The 13,465-nt window shown below is 41.3% G+C and overlaps 2 protein-coding genes across 3 annotated transcripts; one reads left to right on the forward strand and one right to left on the reverse strand.

Moving 5' to 3' along the window:
- Window positions 1-68: 68 nt before the first annotated feature.
- On the forward strand, window positions 69-5,271 carry LOC139651741 (long-chain fatty acid transport protein 2-like). Of its 2 annotated transcripts, XM_071528734.1 has the most exons (10): window positions 69-543; window positions 1,067-1,276; window positions 1,840-1,998; window positions 2,707-2,831; window positions 3,044-3,238; window positions 3,509-3,599; window positions 3,711-3,909; window positions 4,322-4,419; window positions 4,839-4,969; window positions 5,098-5,271. In XM_071528734.1, exons 1-10 carry the CDS (start codon window positions 69-71, stop codon window positions 5,269-5,271), a joined length of 1,857 nt encoding a protein of 618 aa, XP_071384835.1. The 2 variants fall into 2 exon arrangements, with proteins under 2 accessions (XP_071384835.1, XP_071384836.1); XM_071528735.1 differs by lacking the exon at window positions 1,840-1,998.
- A 221-nt stretch (window positions 5,272-5,492) lies between these two features.
- hdc (histidine decarboxylase) lies at window positions 5,493-9,655 on the reverse strand. The gene is made up of 12 exons (XM_071528754.1): window positions 9,576-9,655; window positions 9,278-9,450; window positions 9,020-9,133; window positions 8,747-8,869; window positions 8,455-8,592; window positions 8,224-8,367; window positions 8,059-8,125; window positions 7,736-7,898; window positions 7,484-7,574; window positions 7,296-7,394; window positions 7,023-7,124; window positions 5,493-6,579 (listed from the first exon to the last, which is right to left on the reverse strand). The coding sequence occupies exons 1-12, from the start codon at window positions 9,601-9,603 to the stop codon at window positions 5,764-5,766; spliced, it is 2,058 nt and encodes a 685-aa protein (XP_071384855.1). The 5' UTR covers window positions 9,604-9,655; the 3' UTR covers window positions 5,493-5,763.
- Between the last annotated feature and the right edge of the window lie 3,810 nt (window positions 9,656-13,465).

Here is a 13,465-nt window from a genome sequence, read left to right on the forward strand (position 1 = left end):
GGTTACTGAATAGTTGAAGTTTTCAGGACCGAAGCCGGTAGGACTGAATCTTTTGTCCAGAATACAATATGAGTGCATATTTTCTATATACCGCTCTTACAGGTTTGGCAATTTTGCCATTATTACTTTACATACGGAATCCTTATTTTTTTAAAGACATAAGTTACGCGATCACTGCACTTCACATCGCTTTTCGCATGACCAGATACACCAAACTCTTCCACAGCATTTTGGACTGTTTCCTCGACAAAGTGGCGAGGCATCCACACAAACCGTTCATTGTTTTTGAGAAGAGCTCGTACACTTACAGAGAAGCCGACAATGAAAGCAACAAAGTGGCCCGGGCTCTGTCGACACATGCCCAGCTGAAGGAAGGAGACACTGTGGCCCTCTTCTTGGGCAACGAGCCTCTGTATGTGTGGATGTGGCTCGGTCTGGCCAAGCTGGGCTGCACAGCTGCTCTCCTCAACTACAATATCAGATCCAAATCCTTGCTGCACTGTTTCTCCTGCTGTGAGGCAAAGTTCCTCGTGGCTGGTGCTGGTAAGCTGGGAGAAAACGGGAGTGCAAAAGACAAAGTGACTGGGATGAGATTAATACAGTATATGAAATGCATTGGCTTGCATTGGCTTGTGGTCAAATACATGTCACTTGAGTCATTTCTAGATTTTCCCTGTAAGCTGCATTTTGATTGCATGCTCAGTTTCTAATGCCAGTTCATTTGTACTTTGTCAACTTTGCCTTTTTATTATATGAGGCTCCTTTCACTAACATATTGCTATAGTCCTTCCAGTCAGGCCAGTTTGCAGCATTTGAACTTTGAAATTTACCCCTTTAAGAAAACAATTTATTTGAAAACATCATAAAGGGTATTATTCTAATCCTGTGCCATATTATATTTGAAAACAAAATCCAGAAAACTGAATATGGGACCTGTAAAGATAATACATTTAATTTCTCCCAATCTTTCCCAGGTAGCTCCTTATCTGTCTCCCTCTTGCTTCCTCATTGTTCTGATTTGTCCTCCCTGAACCTGTGGCTCGCTCTCTCTGCCCGTCTCTCTCAGAGTTGCGGGGTGCTGTAGAGGAGGTGCTGCCCGCCCTGCAGCAGCAGGGGGTCCGGGTGTTCATCCTTAGCGAGGACTGTGACGCAGAGGGCATGGAAAGTCTCTCTGACAAGATCCGGCAGGCGTCAGACCAGCCTCTGTCCCCTCAGCTCAGGGCCAACGTTCATCTGAAGAGTCCCGCTCTGTACATCTACACCTCAGGAACCACAGGTGACCCTCCCTTCTGACCTGCATCTCTGATTTGCATCGTTGGAGATCTGACAGAGTAGGGCTGGGCGATATTGACAAAATCAAATATCACAATATTCTAGACTGAATACCTTCATATCGATATTTTGGGGATGAGTATTTGTGCTTTCATAAGATATTTACACACAACAAAATTTAGAAAATTAGTAATGAGCATTAGTAATCAGTAATGTGTAAATGGTAATAAGTATTGTGGATATGATGAGCAGGTAAAGCCAATCATTGTTCATTTTACCAGCTAATAAGTTCAGAAAATTGTATCACTTTACTGTAAGGCAGCCTTTAAAACCAGGGAGAAATAACGTTTAAGTTATTTTACAATATAACGATAACCAAACTCCCTGACAATATCTAGTCTCGTATCACAATATCAATATTATACAATATATCGCTCAGCCCTATATTAGACTAACCCATTGTTATGCACCTTTTTCTCCTTGGCCTTGAACTACATCATGTGATTTGTTCAGAGGTAGGACAATAGACATCTTACCTCGATTTATAATGGTAATTCTATATTGTAGGGCTTCCCAAAGCAGCTGTAATTAACCATCACAGGATATGGATGGCATCGTTTCTTCAGTCTATTGCTGGCGTACGCTCAGACGATGTCATCTACATATACCTGCCCCTCTACCACAGTGCCGGCTTTCTGATGGGACTCTGTGGAGCCATAGATAAAGGTAAAGCATATAACAATAACCTATAATTGCGCGATCAAAAGTATCATGAAACCACAAAACATGATTGCTGTTAGACAAAATATTCTGTTTTAGTTGGATCGGCTATGGGAACGGCTTCACTGACGGACAAAAGCAGCTGAAGTCTCAGTTCTTTTTACAAAAGTAGCTTTATTCGCACGCAGAGTGAACAAAGCATAGTGAATGAATGAGTGAATACAAGCTGGTGGCAGGTTCATTGCTCTCTGAATAGTGAAGCAGGAAAAAGGGATATGATTTTCAGTACAAAGACAAGGAGTGGATTGGGGGTTGAAAGTGTAACAATTGGGCTTCTATGTGTGAGTTTCACATGTCTTTGACTGTCTGATAGACAGGGACAGAACACACAGATCTGGTAAACAATTTGCATGAAGGATTCAATACTTTCCCACTCTGTAAACAGATACACACTAAAGAAATGCATTTATACACTTAATGCATATAAATGATTAAAGCTCTTCCACAATTGCCTAGATGGAGTTTGCATTCTGATGATGATACCGAGGTTAATAAAGGTTGAATAGGCAGCTATAATCTCAGGACCTTGACTGAGAGGCAATTTGGCTCTGATTTCCACTGTTTGTGTTTCAAAGTCCTAAAGTTCAAAACTTTGTGTCACTTGTTCTTTGTCTCACTAAGTTCTTGCTGAATTTTGTATCCCTTTATTTTTAGGTATCACTGTTGTTTTGAGACGTAAATTCTCTGCCTCCCAGTTCTTGGATGACTGTAGGAAATACAATGTGACTGTTATTCAGTACATAGGAGAGATTATGCGCTACCTCTGCAACACACCAAAGGTAAACTATTTCTTTCACAGGTCATCATCATTATTGTTTTGGAAGAATAACTAACAATATGTTGTTTCGTATATTAGCAGCACACAGTATTTTGTGAAATTGGTATGGACACTTAACATCATGTACAGCTGCAGCGGTCAGAGATCTGTACTCAGCCAAAGCTGCAAATATTTGTCATTTATGTCACCTCTCCATCCCCATTCACTTTTCAGAAAGACAATGACAGAGATCATAAAGTCCGACTGGCTTTAGGGAACGGGATAAGAGCCGACACCTGGGCTGATTTTCTGCAGCGTTTTGGGGACATTTGTATTTGTGAATGCTACGGAGCTACGGAAGGAAATATTGGCTTTGTCAACTATGTTGGGAAAGTTGGAGCTATTGGCAAAGAGCATTTTCTCCACAGAGTAAGTGAGGAAAAAAAACAAATGTTTTGTTTTTTTATTCCAATACAAGTTTCAGTATTTTGTGGGATGTTAACACTTTACATCATAAGAAGAACTTACAGCGTATGCTGGTCAGTTTTATCCAACTAGTAAAGAAGCATGATTTAGCTGATGCATTTTACAAGTGCTTCTATGTAATCATCACATTATTACAATTTAAAGAGCATATTTACAGAACTAGTATGAAATTAAGTGTGAAAAACAAGTTTTTGTCTTATTGTTATTTCTCAGGCTAGTGGTCGGTATGCGCTCATAAGGTACGACACGGAGAAAGAGGAGCCAGTCAGAAACTCCAGAGGATTATGTGTTGAAGTCCCCAGAGGTGAGACAACAACAGCACTAGATCTCTCTCTCAAAAAAACAAAACAGGAATCTCAAATGACCTTTCCACTCTCACTGCTACAATTTCTGTTCTTGTTGCTTTTAACTACAGGAGAGACTGGTTTGCTGGTTGCTCAGATCGGAGAGAGGACACCTTTCAGCGGCTACGCCAAGAACAAGCAGCAAACGGAGAAGAAGAAGCTGAGGGACGTTTTTGTCAAAGGAGACTTCTACTTTAACAGTGGCGACCTCCTGAAGATAGACCGTGAGGGTTTTGTCTACTTTCAAGACCGTATTGGAGACACCTTCAGGTCAGTGGGTCAAACAAATCTACCCAGTGATTAAGTGGTAAATAAAAAGGTGGGTCAACCAAGTGCTCCAGCTGGTGGTCATCATGATGCAAACAATGACAATTTTAACAAAAAAATCAATTATATTTTCAGAAAAGCGTTAATTCATGTTTTCTTTTTCTCAAAACAAACTATAATCATATAACTTATACCAGTTTGATACTGCATATTATGATGTATTCTTTTCATATCATGAAGCTTTATGACAGACTAAAAAGGCGGTAGACTGTTTTATGCAAATAAAAAAGCTTGGTAAACTGAGTTTAGGTGGGTTTACCCTCCACTACATCCCTGCATCTAAATCATAACAAAAGGTCCTCATTGTTAAATGAAAACAATGCATGTGCCATCTTGTTGTTGTCCTCATACACAGGTGGAAAGGAGAGAATGTGGCAACCACTGAGGTGGCCGATCATTTGATCATGGTGGATTGCATTGAGGAGGCTAATGTCTATGGTGTGAAGGTGCCAGGTAACAACTTCATTATTATCTAATGATTTCGCCATCATACAGAAAAATACTCATGAGCTAATTTGTTTAGGTTATGTTACAAATTGTCACTGTTGGGTGAAAACCTTGTACCTCCAAAATGTAAACCTTTCAGAAACTAAGAAAAACAGTCTTGTTTTTAGCTTGACCGCCATGTATTTTTGAGTTCATTCATTTGGGGGTTTGAATGGGATTCATCAGGCCAAGGGGTCATAGATTTTTCTCAACCCATAGAGAACCATGTAATCCTTCAAGCGAGGTTAAAACATGAAAATCACCTAAATTGGAGATACAAGGTTTTCCCTTGACAACAGCGAAATGTAAAGTTCCTAATAACGACATGCAAACAGTTGTTTACAATCCATGTCCTGTGCTCTCTTTGCTTTGACCTTGACTGATAGGACACGAGGGAAGAATTGGCATGGCAGCACTCAAGCTGAAAGAGGACATGGACTTTGACAGCGGAGCTACATACCAGCATGTCAAAACCTACCTTCCCAGCTATGCAAGACCCCGCTTTATTCGCATACAGGTAAGTCCTGCTGAATTCGGTTTCAAAAGTATGCTAACGTATAATTCAAAATCATGCGTTTCACTCTGAATGCCTTGCAACTGTTATATAATGATCTGTTTTTCTTTTTCAAAACCACTCTCTGGTAGGACTCGCTGGCAGTAACTGGGACGTTTAAGCAGATGAAGGTGAAGCTGGCAGAGGAGGGCTTCAACCCAGCAGTCATCACAGAGCCTCTGTTCTACCTGGAGGACAGTAAGGGATACATCCCCATGACACAGGAGATATTCAGCTCCATCGCAGAGGGAAAGCTCAGGCTCTGAATGTCCGCTGCGGCTGAGTTTTGTGTTTATCATTGCAATTGTTGTGTAAGATTTATCAACATAAACTGGTACATTTGATTTTAGGTTTTAGATGATACAGGGTGCCAAATGTACTGTGTATTGACTTTGAGCGTTTATGTACAGCAAATTTCATGAGCTATTGTACCAGGATTATTTTATTTTTTTAATGAATGTGTATCAAAATATTTCAAGTGAAATGATTTTGTTAAAAATAATTTTTAATAAAAAAATCAAACAGCATGACTGTAAATAAGCATAACAATTTATAATCTCTCATCTCAAATCGCCTAATATTTTTGTGATTTTACACTGACATGGTGAGAAAATGATCTTCAGTCTGCCAAGATCTGGGACTGTGCTGACTTCTGCTCTAGCCCAGCTCTAACACATCTAATACACTAGTAAATTGCTGGATTCTCAATAGCTGAATTATTGTGTGTATAAACTGTACACTGTGAACTTTCAGGATCCTTACAGAAGCTTATGTACAGTGGCAGCTTCCAGTGGAGTAGGAGTGGGAGCTGTATTGGCCACAGGAGAAGACGACATACAGCTCATCCTTCTGCAGGTGGAGGAGAAGTGTTTTTGGGCGACTTGGGGAACCTTCAGCGGGCAGCACGGCTGGTACCTACCGCACTGCACCCACTGATTACAGAAACTGGGCACACTGTAGAATTTTGTCAGCTTTTTTAGGACCTGTTTACCCAGAAGACCTGAAGGCATCTCTGGGATCTTGAACAGGGGACCCGACCCCGTGGCTGAAGGCAGAGGCCTTGGCTTGACATCCATCATAGCAGGGGCAACCGCAGGGTCTTTAGGTCCAGGACTTGGTTCAAAGTCGTAGCCGTACCGCGGCCCAATGTTAATGTATGGCAGAGGCTCGCTGTTGCACCTAAGGGAGCGCATTGGTCTCCTCGATCGAATCCAAGCCTTGTCTATCCACAGCTCCACTTGGGCCTTGTCCAGCCTGGGCGCAGGACACTCCGTCTCCCCAGATGCTGCGTCTGAGTCGGGGTTGTTTGTCCCCGGAGTCTCTTCTGCTCTTCTTGCCTCTTCTTCCCCAGCTCGTGGTTCCTCCGTTGTGCCCAGAGGCTGCGTCTCAGCCAGAAGATTGGAAGCCATTTTGGAGATAATGCCCCAGTCCTTGAGAATGTCGTCTGAGGTGGTGAACTGCGAGGTCACCGTAAATCGGATGATGCGTTTGGTGTGAACGTCTGCAGGGATGAGGTACATGGTGCCGGACCGCGTCAGCCTCCTCAACAGCTCCTGGGTCAAATCATTTCCTCCCTGGAGCGAGAGCATTATTACTAATTATTAATTATTACTTCATTATTAATTATTACTTCACATTACTTCATCAGGTTTTCTGAGCTTATTCATTAAAGGGTCTTGAAAACTGCAAAGCCTTGAAAGGGCCTTGAGACTACAAACAAAATAAAAAGATTTTTCCTTTAGATTAGTTTAAGGTTGTTGACCTCTGATATTACTTGGCCCTTCACCTGTACTTGATAAGACTAGGTTAAGTGACACAGTGACTCACCTTTGAGCTAGGTGTGACTGGCAAGTTTGTATAAGTCAACAATCATTAAGCCAGTAAAAGAAAAGTTACTTCATTTTACAGAGATAAACCTGGATTCAGCACTAACATTCTGCTTTGTTTAATCATTCTCTCTGGATATATACTGCATGGCTCGTTTGATAGGACTTAAACAGTGTGAGCGTTTGCGTACTTTCAGACAGAAGACCACCAGGCCAAGGTGCCTCTCAGCAGGAACCTCAAAATTGGGGTCACTCCTTATCTGAGATTCCAGGAGTTTTGCCATCTCAATGCCCTGAAACCACAGGAAACATTCACATGTAATTTCTGAAACTATAAAAGATACCCCGAAGCTTGCAGCAGTTCACACAATAAACAATTCCTACAGTAAATTCCACTTCCTTTCATTAGGCCTTCATTTGATGATTTAATATTTCCCTAAATAATTTACATAAAGAGAACTTACATGTCTGATGTGAGCCTGGAGGTTTTTCAGTCCAAAGGAGCGCATGACAAACCAGAGCTTGAGAGAACGGAAACGTCGGCTGAGGGGAATCTGCCAATTCTGAACGAAAAAAAGAAAAGTGTTATATTACAAAATGATACACTATTATAGCCGAATCTTCAGTGGATGGAGACAGATGGGAATCATACCATAAAGTCAGTGGCTGCCTGTGAGTTGTCATGTCTGAGGTAGACGGGATCAACACTAAAGGTCTGTTGGAGCTTGTATTTGTCCTTCACCCTGTGGTAACAAAGACACACCATGTTACCTGGCCTCTATTCACCCACAAACACTCTTCACAGACCTAAATACATTTAATTTGGCTAGATTGTTTTTTAATTTCACTTAGCTTTTATTCTATGTTGTCTATCGAAGCGAGATAATGTTATGTTCTTACTCACCAGAAGGCTGTGCAGTCAAAGTGAACCATCATCCACTTGGAAGGGTTGAAGACAAAGGAGTGCGCAAATTCAATGCCCTCCAGAGACCAGCGCAGCTCAGGACAGAAGTAAGCTGAGCCGGCGTACGCAGCGTCAACATGGAGCCACAGGCCTTCTTCTGCACCTGGAGAACAAAACAAAACACAGTGAGCATTTGAAATGATCAGGAGGATCAAAACAGCATAACCCCCCCAGTAAGTTAGTCTAAATGCGGCATTACGACATTTGACTTTACAATGTTAATGAAGACACTATAGAGTTAATAAGTATATATGAAGACCTACACACTGGCCCCAGTTCAGACAGGTTGTCGAAGGCACATACTCCTGTAGTTCCCAAAGTGGCACACAGCTGCAAAGCAGAAAAACAAATGCAACTGAGCAATTGATGCCACTATTTTGTACTCGTGTGCATTTAATTTATTCCTTAATTCAGTACCTAGTACCTACCATAAAAGGGACCAATCCCCTCCTCCTGTCTTCCTGAATGGCTTCTTTCAAAGCATCTCCTCTCAGAGAAAACTGCTCATCGGTGGGCAGAAACCTGATCTTCACCAGAGAGATCAGCCCGGCCTTCTCAACTGAGGAATGGGCCTGTGAACAGAGTCGCACACAGTGTCAATATCCCACTTTTATTTCATTTGACTGATAGGACGCTGTGACAGCAGTGGTGAGACTGACCTGGTCTGAAGCATATGCCACCAGTCTGGAGTTGAGGACAGAGTCGTCCAGGTCCTGGTCCAGCTCGGCCCGCATCCGCAGGATCCTGTCTTTCCTGGCTGCCAGAAGAGCCACCAGGGTGCTCTCACTGACTGTGCTCTAACAGGAGAGCCAGGCAGAAGAGGAAGAGACAAAGTGCCCAATTAATGAGGAATCCAATTAACGTCTAGGTGTTTAGTCAAATGACGCCATCTACAGAGACTGTTGTGCAATAGCTGTGAATGTGCAATAAATAGTGCGAGGTGCAGCCAACCTGCAGTATGCCTCCACCTCTGCTGTCAGGGTGGTGGTGCAGGAAGAAGGAGGGGAGCCCCAGCGCTTTACACAGCCAGTCCATCACATTCATTTCCAGCTCTGTACATGCAGGGCTGGAAGCCTGTCCAAAACCATCACAGCACACAAGACAATCCTCTATCAGTGAGAAGGAAATTGTGACTTCACGGTTACATGATAGTCGTGACATTTTTGTTGTTTTATGCTGCATAGGGGAGAGAATAACATGAAAAACAAAAGTTGTTTTCATTACCCAGGTGAATCCAATGCAGTTGATAGCATCAGCTAGCATGTCTCCCAGCATGGAGGGCCATGAAGTCAGACTGGGGTAGTAGGCGTGCATGTGAGGGCTCTGCCAGTGAACCACCTGGGGAACAGTCACATCTCAAAACACTTTCTCCACTTACTGTAATAACAATTCATCATGATTTCAGTGAGTTTCAGCGAGACAGTTTAATTTATTTTCAAGTTCCACATTATTGAAATGGCGATGGGTGACATAGGAACTTACTCCGGGCATGATGACTTTCTCGATGTCGTTGAAAATGCTCTCCCAATCCTCCGGCTCTGCAGGGGCGCTGTCAGGCAGCAGCTCCTTCATGTAGCCTGGCTTCACATCGGGAATCACCTTCCTCTCCCTGATGGAGCCCAGGTACTCTGTGATGTAGTCCACCAACTCCTTACCTGGTCAGAAACAGACATTTATTGTTATATTTATTTTACTTATTATATTCTACTTATGTGCAGTGGAATATAATAATGGCACAGTGCAAAGGTGTCAAATATGGTAAAATGGAAGCCATGATTACCTCTGCGATTGTATTCCTCAGCCTGCATTCTTGAGATGAGAGGGCTCCGTCCACGAAGAGATAGTGAGGAGTCGCTGTGTGTAACAGGTGGCTGCAGTGATGCTGTGTTCAGAGGGAGAGATCACAGACCTATATAGACCCTACTGTGATGAACACGCCCTCAATTACTGACGCATTTGAACCACTAAACAAATCCATTTTTGGCATCATGGGCCATATCATCCCTTTGCTCAAATTTTTTATGTGATGAGTGATGAGTTGTTCATTGTGTTGTGCACTATATCAAAACTAAAAAAAACAACTCAAAAAAAACAACAGTAATGCTTTATTTCACAATTTCCTAGAAAGTAGTGCAGTAACTTAATTTCTTAGGAAGATGGGGCAATATATATATATATTATAGCTAGATTGAGGCCTTCTCTAAAAATTGCCATGTTTACATTTTGAATAATTTACTAGAAGCAAATTTTATTACTGATGAAATACCACTTGACAACAAGAGTATGAAAACCATACTCTTGTATTGAAAACAACATAGCCTAATTCATCTCAGAAAATATATATGAATATATAATATATCAGTGTGTCTGTGCATCCCAGGATGGGTCCCTCACCCATCCTGGGATGCACAGACATCCCATCCTGGGATGCACATACGTTACAGACTTTAATAATATTCCTCAGTATGTACTTGACATTGAAAAGATGAAGGTATGGTCAGAATAACAGTTGCATGTGATCCTTCTTGAACCCAGCCTAAAGATGCCCAGCAACCACATGATAGGAAACTTTTGTGCGTCATGAACTCCTCTGAAACGACAGTGTCTCTCAGCTGGCAGACACAGCAGTGATGCTGCTCTCATAATTTGATACAATTAACATTCATTGCTATTTCCTCTTCCCATATAGCCTGAGCATTTTACAGAGGATGGTTGTTCTGGCAGGGCTACCAGCGGTATTTGTATTGGATGATGACTAAACAAACAAACAGAAAGGTAAGGTCGGGGACATTATAAAAATGAACAATGGATAAATACACAGTAGAAGGTAATAGGATGATGAGGGCAAAGCCATCTATGTCATAGCTTATCGATGCCTTTGAACCTCTGACAAAAGCTGAAGCAGCAGCTGGACTGCTCACACACCCCGGTATTTACTGTGCATTGTGCTCAACATGTGCTAGCTCCCATCTAGTTCTCTGCTGAAGCCATTGGTAGGATGTAAATCTAGCCATAATACAAACACACTAGGCACACATCAATGTTATACAACTAAAACTATGATGAGAGGCAATCAATTCATTCCACTGATTCTAACAATGAGACTAATGGAGCAATAGAGGATGTTTACCTGAGCCGTTTGAAACCAGATTCCCTCTTAAGTCTCAATACAGTTTTATATGGTCATTTTTATGTGATCAGTGGTGGATCAGTGCTCTTAGTCATTATAACTAAATAACTAAAAATGCTAATTTAACAAGCTTGTGTGTCATTTCAGGGAAATTCTGTGTCATTTTAAATTTTTTATAAACACACCTGTACTTGAGTTTAGTTTCAATCCCCCTGCAAACATCGCAGCCGTGAGGCTACTTTTACTGGTTTTAAAACATAAGCAAAACATAATCATAATGTTTCATAGTGTCTCAAATTTCTTTAAAGAAAGGAAAAGTACCTGGTTGTGATGCCACTCTCAGTTACAGTATCTGAATGTCATATGAAACAAAAAAAATCCCTTTTGTTCTTTATAACACGTTAACAGATATGATTCAGTGAACATTTCTTACAAAATCTAAGGATAACTTGAATATTTTACAACTTTAATTCTGACCACTAAGGCATTTTTTTTATTTACCTAAAGCACATAATGTTGCCATAATGCTGTCTTTATTCCATCAGCCTAAAACATACAAATACAACTGATGTTGCATAATGAAAGGAACACAAACTCACATGGCCGAAGCCCAATGTCCCTAACATATTTCCCACTCAATGCTACTGATATAGTCACATTTAATAAAGCAGGCTTGTTTTCTGTGGATAGACGACAAAATAGAGGCTGAGTGTATTCTTACAAGTCCTCTGAATCTCTGAGTTAGTTCAGAGTTGAGCTCACTCACAAGTTCTCTGAATCTGAGCAACAAATGCTATTCAGACTTTTGATCCCATTGGAGGGAGGAAGACAATATAAGGCAATGACAAGAATAATGGCAAGTGTAGTCACAAACAACTCAGCCACAGTACACAAGAATCAATGTTATGTGAAATGGAGCAGAGCACAATGTGACTATTGTGCTCCTTGTGTGCCTATGCGGCTGGGAGCCGGTGCCTGATGAAAGCAGGTTTATGGGTAATTGTGCAATGAATTCTCTCTAATTGAAGCTCGAGTGCAGCCTTGTTGCATCAAAGTCAGAGTGTTTCATCATGGATCCTACTCTGTCGCTTTTATTCAAATAAGACGACTTTGAATGTCAAATTAGAATGCTGCATAGCACAAAGCAAACTTTGTGATTCATTCATTCGTTCATTCATTCATTCAGTCATTTTCCATACCCGCTTATTCCTATTCAGGGTCAGGGGGCTGGAGCCTATCCCAGCATGCATTGGGTGCAGAAGGCAGGAAACACCGTGGACAGGGTCCAGTCCATGACTGGGCGAACACATAGAGTGACAAACATGGACAAACACATTCATGTTCACATTCACACCAAAACACAATTTAGAGTCTCCAATCCACCTGACCTGCAGGTCTTTATACAGCTACAGTATCTTAAACAGTTATGTAAGCAGAGAGTTTCTCTATGGTGCGGCTGGAGGCTACCCACATTATTACAAATTGTTTGAAATAGATGTATTCATGGTTAAACACAGCTAACTATGGGGGAGAATAGTTGGGAGGAAACCCACACAAATACAAAGATACAAACATACAAACTCCTCACAGAAAGCACCAGGACTGAGATTCAAACCCAGGACCAGGCCGCAGTGCTAGTAACCAGTGAGCCACCGGGCAGCCAACTATGTCATTAAAAATTTGAATCAATAATATGAACAACTCACGTGAACTATCTACCTCCAATAGAATGTTTTTTTTTTTGTTAATTGTTAAAATTGCTTACATCATAGGATAATTCAAACTGGGGATCTGGTTGAATCGCTTACGTTGAGCAGAACCTCTGTAATGAAGAGGAGACTTTCCTTGTGAATAAAGGTAAACAGTAACTCAGTATTGGTTTAGAAGTTTAATTTCATGGTGACAATATGATAGGTTGTGAAAAATATATGATATATGAATCCAACGCCACTTCATTCTTAACCACAATGTATTAACCACCGATTTTGTCTCCTACAAAGCTGTTTCACAGACAGGTATAACCAATATTTATATGGAACTGCCCCTTTCAAGATAATTACATATCTTCACTTTGATGAAGACAATAACTATTTATCATTTCATATTATCATAAAAGCAAACAAACACAAATTAGGTTTATCACAAGTCAATTTTTCAGATGACAGTTTTACAACTGTATAATTTGTCCATTCTACAAAAGAGAGATCAGATTCACTTAACTCATGCTCTGGGCTGATTTGTGTCGCTGCATGATGTGATATTTTACTGATACCTCTAGGGAATTTCTCTGTTCACTTGCCCCCCTCCACAGAGAGGTCAGAGGTCAGAGGTCAGGTTCAGCTACAGAACAGCACCCCTGGGCACCTGGGTTCAAATCCGGCCCAGGACCTTTGTCACATATTATCCCCCTCTTTATACTTTAATTAGTCCATAACCATAGGATAGTCCATAATAATCAGTATGTAGCACATAGAAACAAGAGAACATATGTGGTGATCACTTGTAATCACCTAGCAACCATATAGTAACACCATAGCAAC

This window comes from Centroberyx affinis, unplaced genomic scaffold, assembly GCF_046629955.1.
Source record: "Centroberyx affinis isolate AG114_WGS23_722 - 3 ecotype Tasmania unplaced genomic scaffold, CSIRO-AGI_Caff_v1 ptg000122l_1, whole genome shotgun sequence".
NCBI lineage: Eukaryota > Metazoa > Chordata > Actinopteri > Beryciformes > Berycidae > Centroberyx > Centroberyx affinis.

Bases quoted from the DNA above. Each gene is read 5' to 3' on its own strand.
- LOC139651741 (XM_071528734.1), top strand. From the start codon at position 69: ATGAGTGCATATTTTCTATATACCGCTCTTACAGGTTTGGCAATTTTG. The intron at 3,239-3,508 runs GTAAGTGAGGAA...GTTATTTCTCAG, and splicing joins AAGAGCATTTTCTCCACAGA to GCTAGTGGTCGGTATGCGCT. The intron at 3,910-4,321 runs GTCAGTGGGTCA...CCTCATACACAG, and splicing joins CGTATTGGAGACACCTTCAG to GTGGAAAGGAGAGAATGTGG.
- hdc (XM_071528754.1), bottom strand. From the start codon at position 9,603: ATGCAGGCTGAGGAATACAATCGCAGAG. The intron at 8,368-8,454 runs GTCAGTCTCACC...CTCTGTTCACAG, and splicing joins TGGCATATGCTTCAGACCAG to GCCCATTCCTCAGTTGAGAA. The intron at 7,125-7,295 runs GTAAGTTCTCTT...CTGTGGTTTCAG, and splicing joins TCCAGGCTCACATCAGACAT to GGCATTGAGATGGCAAAACT.